The following is a 23,320-nucleotide window of genomic DNA, read 5'->3' on the forward strand; positions in this document are numbered from 1 at the left end:
ACACAATTATTTCAGTTTGTTTCATTGCTGCTGATGCTGAATTAGATCACTCCATTAAATTGGCATATGCCAGATTGGTCTTTGTAATATTATGCTCTTTTCTTTGTAATTAGTAATTTATAGGTGCATACTTTGAGACTATGTGATGAGTATCTTGTTCTCGATAACATTTTTTTTTTGAGATGGGGTTTTGCTCTTGTTGCCCAGGCTGGAGTGCAATTATATGATCTCGGCTCACTGCAACCTCCGCCTCCTGGGTTCAAGCAGTTCCCTGCCTCAGCCTCCCGAGTAGCTAGAATTACAGGCATGTGATACCATGCCTGGCTAATTCTGTATTTTTAGTAGAGATGGGTTTCTCCATGTTGGTCAGGCTGGTTTCGAATCCTGACTTCAAGTGATCTGCCCACCTCAGCCTCCCAAAGTGCTGGGATTACAGGCATGAGTCACCATGCCCGGCCAATAACATTTCACTTAGTGTTTTGGTATCCACTGATACTCTTTCTCTTAATTAATTTTGCAACTAGTAGTTGCAAAATGGTGATTTTTTTTCTAATTCTGTCATTCTTTCTGCGTTTATTAGCTGATATTCTTTTATAAAGAGCATTTCCATCCTTTATAAACATTTGAGTTTCACTATATACTCATGAATTATTTTTTAATCATTGTTTTATAATTTATTACCATCAGTATTATTTTGGATGGCCAAATTATCTGAAATTTGTGTTGTGGAAGCCCCTTCCAGTCAACTTGATGTATCCTTTTGAAAAATTTCATTTGTCTTCAAACACTTTATTGCTCACTGGCACAATATCTGTCACATTCACCTTGTATTTTCACTGCTCCAAATATGAAATCACTCTTTTTTCCACTGAATCCTGCTTTGTTTTTATTGGAGAATGGTCTTAGAAATCAAAATTTGGATACTAGGTATACTTACTACTCTTGAGGAACCATCGTCTCTCTGACTTTCCAGTGGATAGAGTTGGGAAATATGTCTAATCCCCATTACATATTTGTGTCTTTATTCTGTTTACACTGAGAACCTTATTTTGCTCTGTTCCAAAATATACCTAAACTAGTTTCAGGATTACTACTTCAATACCACATCCAGCAAAAATCTATTTAATAAAGTTCAATATTTCGTTGTAATTTTTTGTGCGTAAATGTATCTTACTGAAGTCAGGGTTCTATAAGTAAAAATTCCATGAATTAAAATTGTTTTCCTCCTGCGTGGTTATGTTTTCAATTTGATATATAGTTAGTTGTATTTGTTTCGGTATTGTTTATATTCAGTTTTTGTTTTTTTGTTTTTTTGTTTTTTTATGAAAGAGGGGGCACAACACACACATACTTTATTTGTTCCTGTATTTGTTTTTATTGTTTTAGAGTTTTTTATTTTTAAGAAAGGGGACACAACACACACATACACACACATGTACATACACAGGATAAATGGGAAATTAGTGAAGATGGTTTTCTGCAAGGGGCATGAGAGCGGTAGGAAACAGAGGAAGACTCACCTCCATCCTTGTACCTTTCACCTATTTCATTTCCCACCATTCTCACACCTCTTGTAGGAAACCATTTTCATCAATTTCCATTTTATCCTTTCTGGATATGTGTCGCTTCCCTTTCTTAAGCATAAAAGGTTAAGATTCTTACTCATAAGAAATTATTTCCTATGAGACAGGAAATAATTTTAGTTCCTTCTAAAGAAGGAACTTCTCATTTTTTAGCTTATGTATGGTTTTCATAATAACATATATATATATGTGTGTGTGTGTATATATATATTTGCCTTTGGAAAACTTTATTTTTCATAGTACTTTCTCACTTGTAACCAGGGGGACCTGGACGATCTACCATGCCAACCCCAGGAAATACTGCAGCTTTGCGTGCTTCACTCTGGACGAATATGGAGAAACTTATGGATCATATTTATGCTGTTTGTGGACAGGTAAATATTTGAAGGAGTGGAAAGAACATTAATATGGATTAACTCCTGGTTATTCCAAGTTCTGTGACCTTGGGCAGGTTTTTTAAATTGATGAGCATTCAAAATACCTCCACTAGCTGATTATAATGTACCTAAAGGTCACCATTTCCCTTTTCTTGCTTTTTCTATTGCCTAAGCTTTACATTTGTTTCATTTAAGGTACAACATCTACAAAAAGTATTGGCCAAGAAGAGAGATCCTGTTTCTCATATTTGTTTCATTGAAGAAATAGTTAAGGTATGTTTAAATGAACACATTTTTATATCTTTCTTGTACAAAACATGAATATATGAGTCAGCATCATTTGTGTTACTACCTTACAGAGTGGCTACATATGAAATGGCAATAGATAAGTGTATTTCTTGACAACTATAAATGTTCCTTGCAATATAAATGTAATCGTGAGGCTGGGCGCGGTGGCTCACACCTGTAATCCCAGCACTTTGGGAGGCCAAGGCGGGTGGAACACGAGGTGAGAAGTTCAAGACCAGCCTGGCCAATACGGTGAAACTCTGTCTCTAATAAAAATACAAAAATTAGCCGGGCGTGGTAGCGTACACCTGTAGTCCCAGCTACTTGGGAGGCTGAGGCAGGAGAATTGCTTCAACCCAGGAGGCAGAGGTTGCAGTAAGCTGAGATCGCACCCCTGCACTCCAGCCTGGGTGACAGAGTGAAACTCCGTCTCAAAAATAAATAAATAAACGAAAATAAATGCAATCGTGTTTGTTTATGGAGTAGCTGCTATCTTTAGTATTATTTATAGATTAATTTCTGTAATATATATACTAATTTCTCATTTTTTGTTATATAAATGACAGCTTATAAGTGCTTTAAAATTTCCACTGGAGAATAAGTTGAAAATTTTTGGTAAATAAGACGTTTAAATAGAAGTCGTTATAATGTGTTTACTGAAGGTTGTTGATTTTTCCCATAAAGTACTTTGCTGTATTCATTTTCCATATTCTGAGATCTTTCTGTCATCCACCAATCTGCTAGCCTCATGGGCCATAAGAATTCTTTCCATGCATAGGAATGCCTGATTCTACATTTTATTCATTATATTGATGTTTTTTTTGATAATGATTAATAGGATAATGATTCTACCGATTGTTAAATCCTAACCTCCAATAGCCCAAAGAAAAATGTTCCCTGAGTTTCCAGTGTTATGGTATAGGTAATTTCCTTTGTAAGTCCACAATATTAAATATTTTGTATACTGTGTGGAGACCCTCCAGGACTATCCTTCAAGTTTGATGATTTATTAGGAGGATCGATAGAACCCAGTGTCACAGGATCCTTAGGGTATCACTTCGCCAGCCAGAAACTCCTGTGACCAGTGGTGCCTTCTGCCTGAGTATTGCTCTTGCCCGCTGGGCTCGTTCTGCCCACTTGGCCTAGCAGACTGCACTTGGCTCGTACTACCGGCCCAGACCCCACAACTGACAAACACGAGCCAGGCACAGAGCGGCGAGTGGTATGTGAGTGACAAGCTTGGGGTCCGGCCACCGCACAGCCAGGCACACTGGCTGCTGTGGCAGGGCAGGCAGCTCCAGGTGTCAGCACAGGTGCTAGCTCCATGTGAGGCTGCAGCTGGATCAGATGTACTGCACATGGCTTATGCTGCAGGCACCCGCATCTAGATGAAGGGAATGTCGTGACACCTGGAAGCTCAAGAGATGCCAGGAACTGCAGAATCCCAAAGAAAGTGTCACAACCCTGGCTCGGAGAGCTCCTAGGTGTGGGCTCCCCAAAGGGCCACAGCTCTTCTCTCCTTCCTGTTGCCCAGAACGTGGTGAGTGGTGGGGACGTGTTTCAGCCCTGTTTGTGTTACAACTTTTTTAGTCCAGCCATTTGGCAGGTCCTGAGTTCTTGTCCCACATCCAAGAAGAATGAGGTATGTGGACAACTGGAAGGTGAGCAAGGCAGAGAGGAACTTCACTGAGTAGCAGAACAGTTGTCAGGAGACCCGAAGTGGGCAGCTCCTTTCTGCAAGCAGGTCATCTCCACAAGTGTCCAGCTCTTAGTGGAGAGGAGACCTGCAGTGTGTAGCTCCCTTCCACATGCAGACCATCCTGATGTCTGTGCAGCCCTCAGTGTAGAGATCTGAAGTGGGTAGGTCCCATCCACAGACTGGTCATCCCAACATCCGTACAGTCCTCAGCATAGAGGAGAACCAGAGTGGTTAGTTTATATCTGTGGGCAGGTCATCCTGTCATCTGTGCAGCCCTCAGCACAGAGGAGACCTAGAGTGGTTAGCTTGTATCTGCTGGTAGGTCATCTTGTCATCTGTGCAGCCCTCAGTGGAGAGGAGACCCAGAATGGGTAGGTCCTTTCCACAGGCAGGTCATCTTGATGTATGTACAGTCCTTAGTGGAGAGGAGACCTGGAGTGGGTAGGACCTATCTGCAAGCTGGTCATCCTGACATCTGTATAGCCCTCAGCAGAGAGGAGACCCAGAGTGGTTAGCTTGTATCTGCTGGCAGGTCATCCCATCATTTGTGCAGCCCTCAGTAGAGAGGAAACCCAGAGTGGGTAGCTCCTATCCACAGGCAGATAGTCCTATCATCTGCCCGAGTCTGGCTGAGTCGGGGGTTTTTATGGGCTTCAAAAGGGAGGAAGTATGTGCTGATTGGTCCATGGTTGGCCATGGGCAGGCCTGGAAAAAGCACCATAAGTTCTCACTCCAGTCTGCAGAACTGGCAGTCCAGCCCCTGGGCTTCAGGTTGCTGGCTTAAATGTAGGTCCTCACCATGGACTCCCCCATTTCTGCCCAGGAGCCTTTCTGCCTCCTGCCACCAACAACCCGTTGTCCACAGCACGCAGGCTGTTCATGTCAAGGGACATCTGCAGGCCCTCACTGAGCTGCCCTTAACACTCCCTCTGCCTTCCTGCCATGCTTGTTGGTGTCCAAAGTCTGGAGGGGGCCAAGGTGGCAGAGGGCTGGCGTGCTGCCCCAAGCATGCACACACCCAGGTAAGATGTGGCTGCACCTGGGCTTGGCCTCAATTGTGCTGTGAAATCAAAGTAGATGCTGGGAGCAGGGAGAGGCCAGGCAGTGGGAGCAGGCACTTTCAAGCCTGTGGAGGCAGGGAGCTTCCCAGGTCCCCAAGAACACAGGGATGCCTGGGTCCACAGCTGTGGCTGGGCGGCTGCAGCTACAGCCAGGAGGACAGGGCTCCCACCCCTCCAACTCAGAAGTGGGTGGGGCTCCTGCTGGCTCTCCACTGCAGCCAGCCTCATGGCAGTGGCTGCTCCAGGCAGATCACCCCTGCCATCGCCAGCATATAGTTGTACTCATCATGGCTATGATTTGTGGCAGCTAAAGGACGTGAAGCAAAATCAGCAAAGGGAAAAAAGATGCATGGGGCAAGGTCTAGAGGAGACCAGATGCAAGCTTCCAAAGAGTCCTCTCCCACTGGAGTTAGACATGAGCCCCTTGATTCTTCCAGCAGCAAGTTATGAGATCATGCAAAAAGTGCTGTCTACCAGGAAAACTCAGCTTGAGCTTGTGAGTCCAGAGTTTTATCAGGGGTTAGTTAATGCCTAAAGAAATACCGAAATTCTAGACTCCCAGTAGAAAAGCAAGTGTTCAGTATAAACCATATTGTTTGTCACAAACAGTTTAGGTACAGTGAACAACTCTTAACAGAGAATCATGGGGTCCTTCTCAAAATCTAAGTTCCTAGATGCTAGCCAAATACCAACCTTGCAATCAGGATTTTCTGACAATAGCTACTCAGACCTGTTATATTAACTCTTTTGTGCACATATACTTATATCAGTACATACCTGCTTACTTTACCCTGCTTTCTACTTTGCTTTCAATTGTGTAAAAGAAACAATGAGATGCTTTTTTCAAGGTGTATAGTCACTCATGTTTTGCATTTATTACTAGATGGAATAATTAATATTGGGCCTTCATATTTACAGACAAACACCTATACTTGCCGTGTTTTCATTCGTTTGTTCTGATTTTGGCTGTCTTCCTACAAAAATGAATCTATTTAGTGTTTATGTGCAGTGGCCTCATTTCGAGCTTTTATTATCGAATACTTTGCATATTTTTATTCCTTTTGAACAATTTAATATTCTACTAACAACATAAGCACAGTTATAACGAACCAAATGTACTCAGGAGAATCTAATGAAAATATCAAAAATAAATAATACTGCTATTTAGGAGGCTTAGGTTTGTATTATTATTACATTGGGTAGAGTTTCTACATAAAAACACATATAAATTCTTGATAACAATAAGTTATTAAGGTGAATGAACACTGGCAACTTGTGCAGGCCAGATTTTAAATGCATATGAGTCTAGGCACAGTGGCTCATGCCTGTAATCCCAAGGCGAGAGAATCTTTTGAAGCCATGAGTTCAAAACCAGCCTGGGCAGCATAGGGAGACAGCATCTCCACAAAAACTAAAACAATTCGCTAGGCATGGTAGTGTACACCTGTAGTTCCAGATATTCAGGAGACTGAAGCAGGAGGATTGCTTGAGCCTGGGAGTTCAAGGTTATAGTCAGTTAAGATTGCACCACTGTACTCTAGCCTGAGTAACAAAGTGAGACCCTTTCTGAAAGAGAGAGAGAGAGAAAGAGAGAAAGAAAATGCGTATGAATCATTACTGATTAAAAGGGATTGTTAGGAATAGGGATGTATGCTTTTTATTCACCTATTTCATGTACTTAAAAAACTTATTATTAAAATAAAACCATTAAAGATTGCTCTTTCAGAGATTATTCGCATGCTATTTAAGGATATATTCATATGCCACACACACATAACTATTTATATATAAATTTTAATGGAAATTACCAGTTTAGTTGAAATTTTTTTGAGGGCAATATTTATGAAAAAAATTTAGTCTCTCTTGGAATTCAGTGTACCTGTCTATAGAAAAGATCAGTCTTTTGTGAAAAGTCCGAAATGACGTTTCCTCCTCTGTACTTGGGAATTCCAGAGCAAGAGAAAAGTAAACTCACAAGAAAATATTTGTCATATGTTGCAAAGACAGCACATAAAGTTCTCAATATTTAGTACAATTTCTTTGAATAGTCTTTTTCTTCAAATATATCTTTATTATAAAGCTGTAAACAAATACAAATATTTTTGCTAAGGATGTAACTACCAAGTAAGAACATTATTTTTCTAGTTAAGATAATTATCATTGGCAATAGAACCTTTATAAAAAGTTCAAGATTTTTAGAATGATTTGGGGACCCTAAATAACAACCCTTATATTCTTCAGGAAATTTCAAACTTGAGTAGATAATGATATATCTTTTGAGTCACTGAAGAGTGATATATGGACCAAGATCTCTTTTTGTAACCTCTTTTCAAGGAAAAGGTTATGAATAGAATGTTCTTACTCTACAAGTTTTTGCAGTTTTAAGATATTTAGGAAGGATATATCCTGATATTGAAATTTCTTTCTAATTTAGTGGCTTAGCATTTTATACCTGTGAATAAAATTTTATTTATTTTAAAAATGAAGTAAAACAGTGTAAATAGTTCAGGATGAAACAATATCAGAATTACGTCATATGCTTTTTATAGTATTTGTTCAGAAATTAATACTTTTTCTCCTTAGGGCAGTCATTACTAGCAAGTATCTTTTCTACATTGGAATCTGTCTATAACAGATTTTTTAAAAAAAGTACTGATTTTTTTTTCTTTTTTTATTCAAAAGCTGCCTTTGAGAAAGTAAAATTTTTAATTACTTGTTTTATTATTTTGTTTTATTTATGATGAGTCAGGGTCTCACTGTATTGCCTAGGCTGGTTTCAAACTCCTGGGCTGAAGTGATCCTCCTGCCTCAGCCTCCCAAATAGCTGTGACTACAGGTTTGCACCACCACACTTGGCTAAAATTTGTACAAGCAGTAGTCTGTATTTGAAATTCACTGAAAGTTAAATTAATAGATATTGTTTCTTTGGCTTAGAAAATGGATTATAAACAGTTACATTATTAATTTCATATCAAGTAGGAAAATTAAGAATGTATTTTCCAGATTTCTTTGTTTTCAAACCATTTGGTTTCAATGCTTTTGTAATTCACTGTAAGCTATGATGAAATTTCTGTATTTCTTCTTACCAGCTTGTTTTATTTCTACCCCAAAAATCTTTTATTTTACATTTTCCTTTGTTAAATAATTTTCATAGTTATTGTCCTTTTGTCATAGTTTAATATATAGAGTTGTTTTAAAATTAATTTTTATTTTAGGGCAGCTTTAGATTTACAAAATATTGAGCTGAAAGTACAATGTTATGCATTATGCAAGAACCATGGAGCTATACCATGCTAAGAGCAAACTCTAATGTGTAAGCTGTGGACTTCAGTTGATAATGTAACAATAGTGACTTATCAGTTGTAACAAATATACCACTATGCACAATGCTTTATGCAAATGTATGTCATGCATCCACCATTTCAGTATCAGAATGGTTTTACTAGTTTCACTTCCCTAAAAATTCTGTTCTACCTATTCATTCCTACCTGCTGCCCTTCTAGACTTCTGCAACCACTGATCTTTTTACTGTCTTCATAGTTTTTGCCTTTTTCAAAATGTCATGTAATTGGAATTATACAGTAAGTTGCCTTTTCTGAATGCCTTCTTCCACTTAGCAATATGCATTTAAGGTTCCTTCTATGGCTTTTTTTAGTTTAGTAGTTTATTTCTTCTAATCACTGAACAATATTCCATTGCTTAGATACATCTCAGTTTATTCATTTATTGAAAGATGTTTTGGTTGCTTCCAGTTTTTGCCAATTATGAATAAAGCTACCGTAGACATTATTGTGTGGTTTTCACCTCTTGCTCAACCTTTTGCATTTTCATCTCTTTTGGGTAAATACATAAGAGTTGCGCTTTCTGACTGTATTGTTAGACTATATTTAGCTTAGTAAGAAACTGCCAAACTGTTTTTGAAAGTTGCTGTATCATTTTCTATTCCCATTAATAAAGAAAGAGAGTTCTTTTTGTTCCCCATCCTTGCCAGTATTTGGATTTGTCAGTGTTTTGGAAATCAGCTATTCTAATACGTGTGTCATGGAAACTCATTTTTTAAATTTGTGTTTTCCTGTAGATTTTTTAAACCTATGCTTGTGAAAAAAATTTTCATTAGTTAACGTTCTCAGACGTCGTCTGTAGAAGAAAGAAACTGTCCTGCTGCGCTCATTATTTAACAATCTTTATGTGTTATATTTTATAGTCAATCTGCCCAGATCCCTAAAATATGTTAAAAGTGGTCTAAAATGGTTTACATAAGAGTAAGTATAGCTTTTAGCATTTGGAAAGCCAAATCTTAAAGGTCTTCTTTCTTAACAGTAATTCAAGTAGTGTCAAAGGCAGGACAGTGTAGTGATTAAGAATTTTGACCTGTTATCAGACAGATACGATTTGCTACCACCACTGATTGTGCAGCCTTGGGTAGGTCATGTAATCTCAAATATCAGATGAGGTTAGTAATAGTGCCCATAGAACTGAGGTATTATGAGAGAAAGTGAAATAATTTAGACTTATTTCAGAGACTAACTTGACAATTTGCTATCATAATTATTAATTCAGTTTTGTTTTTTGTTTTTTTTTTTTTTGAGACGGAGTCTCATTCTTGTCGCCCAGCCTAGAGTACAATGGCATGGTCTTGGCTCACTGCAACCTCTGCCTCCTGGGTTCAAGCGATTCTCCTGCCTCAGCTTCCTGAATAGCTGGGATTACATGCACCTACCACCATGCTGGCTAATTTTTGTATTTTTAGTAGAGATGGGGTTTCACCATGTGGGTCGGGCTGGTCTCGAACTCCTGACCTCGTGATCTGCCCGCCTTGGCCTCCCAAAGTGCTGGGATTGCAGGCATGAACCACCGCACGCAGCCCTATTTCAGTCTTTTTTTAATGCTGGAACTTTTATGTAGGTTCATAAACTGAACAAATGATAGGTAGTAAAGAATCTTGCCATGTGAGAAAGTCAGTTTTATTCAATAGTTCTAATAACATGATATGCTTGTACATTAACTCATGTAGAGTATCAGAAGTTTAAATTATTGATCATGCTTCCTTAAATAAACCAATGTCAAAGATTTCCTCTGAATGTATCAAATTCATATGTCTCACTTTACTAAAGTGAGTTACGACCTAACGTGTGGTAGTTTTGTTGCTATAACAATTTGAAAATGATATTTCTTAGTTGCATTCTACAGAGTCTTGTGAGAATTATTAATTCTAAAGTATATACTTTTTTTTTAGCAGATAAAAAGTAAACATTTGGGTTTACTTTAAAACTTAGTTTTCAACATAATCTTCCAAATCTGCCTTGGTTTTTGCTAAGATTTTGATTTCAGATGACAGAGACAACTGTGTGTATTAGTATTCAAAGTGTAATCTTAGGAATGTTCAAGGGAAAAAAAATCCCACATGATAGTGGGTTTCTGTAATGCTTTACTAGTTCAGAAGCTTTTACAGTTGATGGCCATAATGGTATAAAGGATATATGAGATTATAAAGAGGGCATAAATGGTCTGAATATAAAATAAAACTTGACCAATTATATCTGGTGTAACAAATCTTAGGGACATTTTAGTTTATTATTATTTCATTCCTCTCAGCTCATAACCTAAGTGGTATTTTAGTTTAAATGTAGAGCCTTTTGAAAGCTATTTTTTTAATTGAGATAACTAATTCTACTTCTGCATTAACAATTGCCCTGGCTAGCTTATAAAATTATCCTGTTATTTTCAGTTTATATGATAATTTGAAAAGATACATTTATACCTATCCATATTATTATTATATTATTACCTATCCATATTATTTTGGCATTTTAACATTGCCAAAATTGCCAAAATTCTTTTAACATTTAATATTCTTTTTCTCTTACTATATTGTGTTTTCTGTGGTTTATATGAATGGATGCATTATTTCATTTTTAAATTAGAATTTTAGGTTGATTATTAGCCGTTAAGAAATTCAATTATGGTATCTTTAAAACCAGTTAAGAGTTTTATTATCACTGTCTAATCACCAATACTATATAATACTTTGCTTGAAAGTGAGTGTAGCAAATTATTGACAAATTATTAAGAATCTACACATTGGAAAACAGGCTGTATGTTCTTATTTGCAGGATTAAGCCAGCTTAGCTGTGTGGGGGATTACAGATATGATACTTTCATTTTCTAAGCCAGCAATTTTTATCGTTGAACAGAATCTTGTAATCATGTGTATAAGATGCATTAAGCTAAATTTGGAGGGCTTTCAACATTTTCAGTTGCTGTGGTACTAATGAGAATTATAACTATGAAAAATAATGTGGGTTTTTTTGCCCTTTTAGACATACCAAATGATTTGAAAATAGCATTAAAGACTCTAACTCAAGAATTTAGGACATCCAAATTTGAAATCTTTTGAAATTTAAGACATCCAAATTTGAAATCTTCTTAATATTATGAGATAATTGTTCAACTTATTTATCTATGGAATCTCAATTTGATTAAAATATTGAATAGGGATAAATCAGGTAGATTTCTAAATCAGATATTATTAATAAATACTCTTATCTGTGCAGGTTAGAGGATTTCTTGTTTTACTTATATGGGGACCAGATATTCTTAAGGGCTCTGTCACTACAGTACAAACAAATTCTGCATAAATTAGAAAAACATGATTTTTTAAGCTTGCAAAAAATAAGAGAATGTTTGAGGGGCATTCATACATATATAGATACACGTAAAGATAAAATAGTTGAACCTGTAGTGAGGATTTGTGAGTAATAAGTGAATGTGCAAGATGGGGTTGTCTTGAGGTCAAATATCCACCTCAGTGATGGGATCAATACTCTGTGCTTTGGGGATGTAGCAAGATGAAAGAAGAAACTTGAGAGTCTTGCATTACACCAAGACCCAGGGCAGTGGCTAACATGATCCTCAATTGGTAACAACATGTCACTCCCATAAGAAACAAATGCAGTTCCTCTGCAGAGGAACACATGTTTAGTTTTAGCCATCAGAATTCTTATATTAAGGTTAGACAAATATAAGCTCACAGTAAGAAATTGCCAATCTCATAAACTAGAACCTGTGAATGAAAGCAGAAAAAATAAAAACAATGCAAAATGTCTTTTAGACTCCTGAAGAACTTCTCAAGGATGCTATGGATTTCAGATAGTAGAATTATCTGATAAAGAATCTAAAGTATCTGTAAATGAAATACTTTAAAATATAGAATAAAAAATTGAGAAATAAGTGACTTTAAAATTACTAGGTAGATCTGAAAATGAACCAATAGAACATTTAGAAATAAAAATAAAGTTGTTGAAATAAAAGAGCAGATACATTAAACACAAGATTACAGAAAGCTAAAGAGCAAATTAGAGGTCTGGCAGATAGAATCATTGAAATTATCCAGAATGCCTCATAAAGACTAGGTTATGAAGAATATGAAAGAGAAATTTAAAAATTATGGAGGATCCAATGGAGTTTTAATATAAGACTTATTGGAAAAAGAAAGCCAGGAAACTATAAAAGAAAATTTGTATGATCCTCTCAATACATGCAGGAACAGCATTTGACAGAATCCAACATCTATGTCTGATAAAAAATTCTAAGTAAACTAGAAATACAGAGGGAAGCTTTCTCAACCTAATAAAAGGCATCTAAGAAAAACGAACAGGTGAAATCAGACTGGGTGCACTGGTTCATGCCTGTAATCCCAGCACTTTGTGAGTCCGAGGTGGGTTGGGTCAGTTGAGGTCAGGAGTTTGAGAATAGCCTGGCCAACATGGTGAAACCCTGTCTCCACTAAAAATACAAAAAAAATTAGCCAAGCATGGTGGCATGTGCGTGTAGTCCCAGCTACTTGGGAGGCCGAGGCAGGAGAGAGTCACTTGAACCTAGGAAGCAGGGGTTGCAGTGAGCAGAGATCGCACCACTGCACTCCAGCCTGGGTGACAGAGCAAGACTCTGTCTCAAAAAATAATATAATAATAATAATATTTAATGGTGGAAACTTAATGCTTCTCCCCTAAAATAGGGAAAGGGTTTCTTTTTGTTTTCACTACTTCTGTTTAACATTGTTCTAGCTAGTGGAATAGGCAAGGAAAATAAAAGGATTCCAGTTTAGAAGAGAAGAAAATTATATTTATAGATTACATGATTGACTATATGGAAAATCCATTGGAACCTACAAAAGCTATTAGGGCTAAGTCAATATATAAAAGTCAGCTGTACTTCTATAAATTGGTAATGTACAGTTAGGATATATGTATAAAAATATGTACAATTCAGTATAATACACAAAAGTTAGTTGTACTTTTATATATAAGCAATGTACATACAATCCATTGTTCAGGAATTGAACAATGTTAAAAATTCCAGAGCCAGGCATGTTGGTACATGTGTGTAATCCCAGCTACTCAGCAGGCTGAAGCGGGAGGATCACTTGAGCCCAGGAATTCGAGGCTGCAGCGAGCTATAATGGCATCACAGCACTCCAGCTTGGGCAACAAAGCGAGACTATCTCTTTAAAAAAAATTCTAATATTGATAACTGTACTATGGTTACATAGGAAAATGTCTTTATTTCTAGGAGATCTGTTAATTATTTAGTGGTACAGAGCCATGATGTGTGCAACTTACTTTCAGATGGTTCAGAGATAGAGAAAATGAGAATGGTAAAGTAAATGTGGCTCATGTTAACAAGTGGTAAATATGAGTATGCAAATAATGTATGGGTTTTCGGGGGGGCTATTCCTGCATCTTTTCTGTAAATTCAAAATTGTATCAAATTAGAAATTAGAAAATAAGAAGACGATAAGAAAAACTTTATGCTAACTAATTTTTAAATACAAGTAGAAATTGACAGATTTCCAGAAAAATACAACTTTCCAAAACTGCTAAAGTAGGATTAGAAACCATCCACAGTCCTGTAGCCATTAAAAGAAATTCAATCAGTAGTTAGTCTACAGATCAAGAAACTAGTAGGCCCATATGGTTTTTCAAGAAAATTCTACCAAACTTTCAGGGAACAGATTATTAAGTTTTTCTAGAGAAGACCCCTTGCCCAACTCTTTCTGTGAAACTAGTATGACCTCTATAACAAGACCAGTTTAGGGTTACAAGAAAGGAAAATTACAGTAAATTTTCAATATTACCACAGAAGTGCAGCAGTATATACAAATGATATAACTATCAAAATAGATGTAGAAAGAGTATTTGACAAAATTCTTTTTTTTTTTTTTTTTTTTTTTTGATGTGGAGTCTCACTCTGTCGCCCAGGCTGGAGTTCAGTGGTGTGGTCTTGGCTCACTGCAACCTCCACCTCCCAGGTTCAAGAGATTCTTCTGCCTCAGCCTCCTGAGTAGCTGGGATTACAGGCATGTGCCACCACCCCTAGCTAATTTTTTGTATTTTAGTAGAGACGGGGGTTTTACCATGTTGGCCAGGATGGTCTCGATCTCCTGACCTCGTGATCCACCCTCCTCAGCCTCCCAGAGTCCTGGGATTGCAGGCATGAGCCATGGCACCCGACCTTGGATGCCCTTTATCCTTGCTTACTTTCTGCATTGTACTGGAGGACTGACCAAGCATAGTAAAAGAATAAGAAGAAATAATATACATGTTAAAAATTGTTTTAGTTTAAAAATTTTTTAATGGACACGTAACAATTGTACTATTTTATGGAGTACATAGTGATGTGATACATATAATGTATAGTGATCAGATCAGGGTAATTTGCATATCCATCTCAAACATTTATCATTTCTTTGTGTTGGGGACATTCACTGTCCTTCTAGCTATTTGAAACTTATTGTTATAGAGTTCAAATATTTGAGAGGAATTCATTTATATTGTTTATCTTCACATTTGAACAAATTGCAGACCTATCAAAATCTACAGAAAGCTACATGTAAAATCAAAATAATCTATGAATGCCTATAATTCTATTTAAGGGTGATATCTTCTTGCTTTGTTTCTAACTTTTATACTGATTCATTCTATCCCTCTCATCCTCCTCCCCAGTGGTAATTATTTACCTATAAATTTTTTATCCTGTATATCACATACTTGAGTTAGAAAGTCCTGGACATGAACACAACCCAAAGTATAACAGTTTTTTCCTGATTAGGATCATATGTAATACCTTTTTTAACAACATTTGAAAGAATGTCAGGTGGGATGGAAGAAAGTTCTCCCCAAACTCTTTACTTACTTGAGTGAATCAACTTATTTATAGTCAGAATCACTTTCTGTTTGTCTCTCTGTCTTTGATGCAATCATTGTTTGGGTATATAGTATATGTTAAAATTTCTGGAATATTCAATTACATTATGATATACTAATCATTTTTCATCAAAATTGAACACTTTCTCAATCAAAGTTAGAACCTTGCTGAATATTTAAACGGTTTTATCTTTTCACGCAAATGGATTAATATCCTCCTGTTTATGTGGCGGTAGAAAACCTGAATATCCTCCTGTTTTTGTGGTGGTAGAAAACCTGCAGTGAGCAGATACATATGGGTAGAAGTTAGATGAAAGTGTAAACAGTTCATTGTCTTTAAAGTTGGCTCCAATTATTTTCTCCTTTTGGGTTTTCTCTTTATTTCCTAGGGAATGCTTAAATAGACGTAAAAAAAAATCAGTGGATGACTCATAGAGAAAAGTAATATCTAATAATGAAGTGAATGTTTTACAAAATTGCCTTGAACAAGTTTTGCCTAGGCACTGGGACACAAAGTTGAACAGAGTGACCTAGTCCTTGCCTTCCAAAAACTGCTTTCTCTACTTGTTTCCTTTCCAGTCACAGTTGTTTCCCTCAGGGAACCCTTCACAAGTCTTATTTTAATATTCCATGGAAATATTAACAGAAAATATCCTTCAATAGTTTTAAATGGTAAAACATTAAATTATCTGAAGAAAGAAAGCTTATAATGGGAAGGCCTAAAGAAATGTTTCCATAATACGTTTGTTCTTGGTGTGGAAAAATGATATTTAGAAACTGTAGAAAAATGGAAGATTCTGTCAGAGTAATAGGCTTTTCTGGCAATCAGTTATGAATTTTTCTTTCACTTCCTCAGAATTCTATACAGCATCAGTTAGTTTACATAAGGAATTTGCCGATACTAAAACTACTTTTTTTAAGTAAAAGTGAAAAATATTATTGGTTCTGTTATATAATTAATGCATGAATACTGTACTTAAGCTACACAAAATTGTATATAATGTATATTCTGATTATCTGATACAAAGTATATGATTACAAAGTAATGCCAGATTAGGCTGCTTGCTCAAATAGCAAAATAATGCTGAAATGAAATATGGTTTGTTTGTTTGTTTGTTTTTAGTAATCCAATATAAATTTGACATACTCTTAGGTGGGTATATAGTTTCACTCTAACCTAAATTCATGTGATTTTTTGTGTTTATTTTTTAATTGTGATAAAAGAATTAGTTTAAGAATTACATTACTTAAAACTTATCAACTTAAGTCTAAGTGCACAGTACAAAAATAGTATTACATATATGCTCTCTGATGCTCTCTGCTGTGCAACATATCTCTGGATCTTTTTCGTCTTACAAAACTGAAGTTCTGTATCCACTGAACACCACCTCCCATTTCCCTACCCCTTACTTTCCCCTGGCAAACACTACTCTACTTTCTAAGTGCCCAACTACTTTAGATACCTTATATAAATTGAATAATACAGTATAGGCATACCTTGTTTTATTGTGCTTCACCTCTATTGTGCAACACAGATAACTGCATTTTTTCTTTCTTTTTTTTTTTTTTTTTTTTTTTTACAAATGTAAGGTTAGTGACAATTCTGCATCAAGCAAACCTATTGGTGCCGTTTTTCCAACATATGCTCATTTGTGTCTGCATGTCACTTTTGGTAGTATTGTTGCAATATTTTAAACTTTTTTTGTTATTTTATCTGGTAAGGTGATCAGTGATCTTTGATATTACTATTATATTGTCTTGGGGCACCATGAACAGCCCCCATATAAGATGGCAAACTGAATCATTAAGTATGTGTGTTCTGACTGCTCCACCAACTGGCCATTCTCCCAACCCTGGCCCTCTCCTCAGGCTTCCCTATTTCCTGAGACACAACAATATTGAAGTTAGGCCAATTAATAACCCTACAGTGACCTCTAAGTGTTCAAGTGACAGAAACGGTCACATGTCTCTCATTTTAAAACAAAAGCTAGAAATGAGTAAGCTTTGTGGAGAAGACTTGTTGAAAGCTGAGAAATGCTGAAAACTAGGTTTCTTATACTAGTTAGCCAAGTTGTAAATGCAAAGGAAAAGTTCTTGAAAAAATTAAAAGAACTATTCCAGTGACTGTATGAATGGTAAGAAAGTAAAACAATTGGCCGGGCACGGTGACTCACGCCTGTAATCCCAGCACTTTGGGAGGCCAAGGTGGGCAGATCAGCTGAGGTTGGGAGTTCAAGACCAGCCTGACCAACATGGAGAAACCCCATCTCTACTAAAAATACAAAATTAGCCGGGCGTGGTGGCACATGCCTGTAATACCACCTATGCGGGAGGCTGAGGCAATAGAATCTCTTGATCCTGGGAGGCGGAGGTTGTGGTGAGCCAAGATTGCACCATTGCACTCCAGCCTGGACAACAAGAGCGAAACTCCATCTAAAAAAAAAAGAGAGAAAGTAAAACAATCTTATTTGCTGATATGACAAAAGTTTGAGTGGTCTGAATAGAAGATCAAGCCAGCCACAACCTTCCTTTAATCTAAAGCCCAATCAAGAGCAATATCCGAATTCTTCAGTTCTGGGAAGGCTGGGGTAGGTGACGAAGCTGCACCTTTTCTTGTTGGAAGATAGTAGAGATTAGTTCATGAGGTTTAAGGAAAAAAATCTACTCCTATAACATAAAAGTGCAATGTGAAGCAGCAAGTGCTAATGTGGAAACTATGGCAAGTTATTGAGAATATCTGGCTAAAATCGTCGATGAAGGTAGCTACACTAAATCAGAGATTTTCAGTGTAGATGAAGTAGCCTTAGAAGAAGATGCCAACTAGGACTTTCATAGTTAGAGAGCAGAAGTCAATACCTGGCTTCAAAGCTTCAAAGGACAGTATGATTCTCTTTTTAGGTCTAATGCCCCTGGTAACATTAAGTAGAAACCAGTGCTAATTTACCATTCCACAAATCCTAGGGCCTTTAAGAATGATGCAAAATCTATTCTGCTTGTGCTCTATAAATGGAACAGTAAAGCATAGAGGATAGCACATCTGTTTATAGTGTGGTATGCTGAACATTTTAAGCCTACTGTTAAGACCTACTGCTCAGAAAAAAAAATCCTTTCAAAATATTACTCATCATTGATAATATACCTACTCACCTAAGAACTCTGATTGAGATGTATAAGGAGACTAATGTTGTTTTCATGCATGCTAACATAACATCCATTCTACAGCCCATAATTAAGGAATAATTTTGACTTTCAAGTCTTATTATATATTTTGGGGTTTTTTTGTTTTTTGGTTTTTTTGTTTTGAGACAGGGTCTCCCTCTGTCTCCTAGGTGGGAGTACAGTGGTGCGATCTCAGCTCACTGCAATCTCTGCCTCCCAGGCTTAAGTGATCCTCCAGCCTGAGCTTCCCAAGTAGCTTCCCAAGACTACAGGCGTGAGCCACCACACCCGACTAATTTTTGTATTTTTTTGTAGAGATAGGGTTTTGCCTTGTTGCCCAGGCTGCTCTCAAACTCCTGAGCTCAAGCAATCTGCCAGCCTCAGCATCCCAAATTTCTGGGATTGCAGGCATGAACCAACATGCCTGGCCTTATTATTTCTTTTTAATTTTTGTTACTTTAATTTTGACTTTTACTTAGATTTTAAGTTCATGTTTGTTACGTGGCATATTGCATGATGCTGGGATTTGGGGTATAAATGATCCCATCCCCAGGTAGTGAGCGTAGAACCCAATAGTTTTTCAACCTGTGCCCCCTCCCTCCTTTTGTCCTCTAGTAGACCCCAGTGTCTCTTGTTGCCATCTTCATGTCCATGAGTACCTAATATTTAGCTTTCACTTATAAGTGAGAACATGTGGTAATGGGTTTTCTGTTCCTGTGTTAATTTGCTTAGGATAATGGCCTTCAGCTGCATCCATGTTGCTGTAAAAAAACATGATTTCATTCTTTGGCTGTGTAGTATTCTATGGTGTTTACATGCCACATTTTTGTTATCTACTCTACTATTGATGGACACCTAGGTTGATTCTCTGTCTTTGCTATTGTGAATAGCACTATGATGAACATACACGTGCATGTACCTTTTTGGTAGAATGATTTATTTTATTTTGAATATATACCTAATAATGGGATTGCTGGGTTGAATAGTAGTTCTAAGTTCTTTGAGAAATCTTCAAATTGCTCTCTGTAATGGCTGAACTAATTTGTGTTGCCAGCAACAATGTATAAGCATTCCTTTTTTTCTGCAGCCTCTTCAGCATCTGTGGGTTTTTTGGGGGTATTTTTTGTTTTTTATTTTTGTTTTTGTTTTCGAGACAGAGTCTCGCTCAGTTGCCCAGGTTGGAACGCAGTGGGGTGATCTTGGCTCACTGCAACCTCCGCCTCCCAGGTTCAAGCGATTCTCTTGCCTCAGCCTCCCGAGTAGCTGAGATCACAGGTGCCCACCACCATGCCCAGCTAATTTTTGTATTTTTAGTAGAGACAGGGTTTCACCAGGTTGGCCACGCTTGTGTCGAACTCCTGATCTCAGATGATCCGCCTTCCTCAGCCTCCCAAAGTGCTGGGATTATAGGTATGAGCCACCACACCCAGCTTGTGGTATTTTTTTTTTTTTTTTGACTCTTATAATAGCTATTCTGACTGTTATCTCATTGTGGTTTTGATTTGCATTTCTCTAATGATCAGTGATGTTGAGTATCTTTCCATATGTTTGTTGGCTCCCTGTATGTCTTCTTTTGAGAAGTATCTGTTCATGTCTTTTGTCCACTTTTTAATGAGATTATTTGTTTTTTGACTTGAATTGTTTAAGTTCCTTACAGATTCTGGACATTAGACCTTTGTCAGATGCATAGTTTGTGAATATTTCCTTCCATAGTGTAGGTTGTTGGTTTACTCTTTTGATAGCTTCTTTTGCAAAGCAGCTCTTAAGGCTAATTAGGCCTCACTTTTTCAGTGTTTTTGTTGTAATCGCTTTTGAACACTTTGTCATAAACTTTTTCCCAAGGTGAATGTCCAGAATGGTATATCCTAGGTTTTCTTTTAGAATTTTTATAGTTTGTGGTCCTACATTTAAATCTTCAATCCACCTTAGTTAAGTTTTGCATATAGTAGAAGGTAGGGATCCAGTTTTATTCTTCTGCCTATGGCTAACCAGTTATTCTAGCACCATTTATTGAATAAGGAGTCCTTTCTCTATTGCTTATTTTTGTAGACTTTGTCAAAGATCAGATGGCTGTAGGTGTGAGGCTTTATATCTGAGTTCTCCATTCTGTTCCGTTGGTCTGTTTGTTTTTGTACCAGTACCATGCTGATCTGCTTACCATAGCCTTGTATTATAGTTTGATGTTGAATAATGTGATGTATTCAGCTTTGTTCTTTTGCTTAGGATTGCTTTAGCTATTCAGGCTCTTTTTTTGGTTCCATATGAATTTCAGAATAGTTTTTCTAATTTTGTGGAAAATGAAATTGGTAGTTTAATAGGAATAGTGTTGAATCTGTAGATTACTTTGGGCAGTATGACCATTTAAATGATATTGATTCTTTCAATCCATAAACATGGAAAGATTTTCCATTTGTTTGTGTCATCTGTGATTTCTTTCAGCAGCATTTTGTAGATCTTACGGAGATCTTTCAGAGATCTTTCACTTTCATGGTTAGATGTATGCCTAGGTATTTCATTTTGTGTGTGTGGCTATTGTAAATGGGATTACATTCTTCATTTGGCTCTCAGCTTGGACATTATTGTTGTATAGAAATGCTACTGATTTTTGTACATTGGTTTTGTTTCCTGAAACTTTGCTACAGTCACTTGTCAGTTCCTGGACCTTTTGGTGGAATCTTTAGGATTTTTTAGTTATAATATTATATTGTCACAGAAGACATAATTTTGACATCCTCTTTTCCAAATTGGGTGCTATTTTTTCTTTCTCTTGCCTGATTGTTCCGGCTAGCACTTCAACTACTATATTGAATAGGAGTTGTGAGAGTAGGCATCCTTGTCCTGTTCCCGTTCTCAAGGGGAATGCTTCCAGTATTTTTCCATTCAGTATGATGTTGGCTGAAGGTTTGTCATAGATGCCTCTTATTTCGAGGTATTTTCCTTTGATGCCTAGTTTCTTGAAGATTTTTATGAAGGGATATTGGGTTTCATTGAAAGCTTTTATCTGCATCTATTGAGATGATCATATGGTTTTTGTTTTTAATTCTGTTTATGTGTTTAATCACCTTTATTGATTTACATATGTTGAAACAACCTTGCATCCCAAGAATGAAGCCAACTCCATCATGGTGAATTAACTTTTTGATGTGCTGCTGGATTCCATTTGCTAGTATTTTGTTGGGAATTTTTACATCTATGTTGATCAGGAATGTTGTCGGGTGGTTTTCTTTTATCATTTTGTCTTTGCCACATTTTGGTATCAGGGTGATGCTGGCATCATATTATGAGTTAGGGAGGAGTCCTCAATTTTTTTGGCGGGGGTTGGGGGAGAATAGTTTCAGTAATATTTGTGCCAGCTCTTTTTTATGTCTGGTAGAATTCTGCTGTTAAACAGTCTGGCCCAGGACTTTTTTTTGCTTGGTAGATTTTATTACTGATTCAGTTACGAAACTTGATATTGGTCTGTTCAGGGTTCTAGTTTCTTTCTGATTTGATCTTAGGAGATTGTGTGTTCCAAGAATTTATTCATTTCCTCTAGATTTTCTAGTTTGTATGTGTTTCACGCGTTCGTGTGAAGAGACCCCCAAACAGGCTCTGTGTGAGCAACATAGCTGTTTATTTCACCTGGGCTTGGGCTCAGGGGCCTGACAGTATGCATAGAGATGTTCCTAATAGTCTCTGAGGAGCTTTTGTATTTTTGTGGAATCAGTTGTAATATTGCCTTTGTCATTTCTGATTGTGCTCATTTGGATCTTCTTTTTTTCTTTGTTAATCTAGCTAGTGGTCTGTTCATCTTGTTTACTCTTTCAAAGAACCAATTTTTGGTTTTATTGAATTTTTTTTTTTTTTTTTTTTTTTTTTTTTGAGGTGGAGTCTCATTCTGTCGCCCAGGCTGGAGTGCAGTGGCGTGATCTTGGCTCACTGCAAGCTCCGCCTCCCAGGTTCATGCCATTCTCCTGCCTAACCCTCCCGAGTAGCTGGGACTACAGGTGCCCGCCGCCATGCCCAGCTAATTTTTTGTATTTTTTAGTAGAGACAGGGTTTCACCATGTTAGCCAGGATGGTCTCGGTCTCCGGACCTCATGATCTGCCTGCCTTGGCCTCTCAAAGTGCTGGGATTACAGGCGTGAGCCACTGCACCCGGCAGTTTTATTGATTCTTTGTCTGGATTTTTGGGCCTCAGTTTTGTTCAGTTCCACTCTGATTTTAGTTATTTCTTTTCTTCTGCTAGCTTTGGGGTTAGTTTGTTAGTTTCTTTGTTCTTGGTTTTTCTAGTTCCTCTATGTGTGATGTTCGATGATTAATGAGAGATCTTTCTGACTTTTTGAGGTAGGTATTTGGCACTTAAAACTTTCCTCTTAACACTGCTTTTGCTGCATCACAGAGATTTTGGTATGTTATGTCTTTTCATTTTTTTCAAATAATTGTTTTATTTCTGACAATTTCATTGTTTGCCCAAAAGTCATTCAGGGACAAGTTGTTTAATTTCCATGCAATTGTGTGAGTTTGGGGAGATATTCTTGGTATTGATTTCTATTTTATTCCATTGTGGTCTAAGATTATGATTGGTATTTCAATTTATTTTTAATTTCTTGAGACTTGCTTTATGGCATAGCATGTGGTGAATCTTGGAGTCTGTTCTGGTTGCAGATGGGAACATATATACTCTGGTTGATGGGTGGAGTATCCTGTAGATATCTATTAGGTTCAGTTGGTTAAGTGTTGAACTTAAGTCCAGAATTTCTTTGTTACTTTTCTACCTCTATGATCTATCTAATGCTCTCAACGGGGTGTTGAAATCCCCCACTATAATTTTGTGGCTGTCTATATGTTTTGCAGGTCTCTGAGAACTTGTTTTATGAATCTGTGTGCCCCAATGTTGGGTGCATGTATATTTTGGATAGTTAAGTCTTTTTGTTGAATTGAGCACTTTATCATCATGTAATGCCTT

General features: G+C 37.0%; 1 protein-coding gene across 1 annotated transcript in view; it reads left to right on the top strand.

The window, feature by feature from the left end:
* LOC105475313 (component of oligomeric golgi complex 5) overlaps positions 1-23,320 on the top strand; it is a 372,025-nt gene that overhangs the window by 213,637 nt on the left and 135,068 nt on the right. The window contains exons 9-10 of the mRNA XM_011730439.3: positions 1,845-1,957; positions 2,156-2,233. Of these exons, the coding sequence (XP_011728741.2) occupies positions 1,845-1,957; positions 2,156-2,233 (191 nt within the window). The remainder of the gene's footprint in view (positions 1-1,844; positions 1,958-2,155; positions 2,234-23,320) is intronic.

The sequence above is a fragment of the Macaca nemestrina genome, chromosome 4 (assembly GCF_043159975.1).
Source record: "Macaca nemestrina isolate mMacNem1 chromosome 4, mMacNem.hap1, whole genome shotgun sequence".
Taxonomy (NCBI): Eukaryota; Metazoa; Chordata; class Mammalia; order Primates; family Cercopithecidae; genus Macaca; species Macaca nemestrina.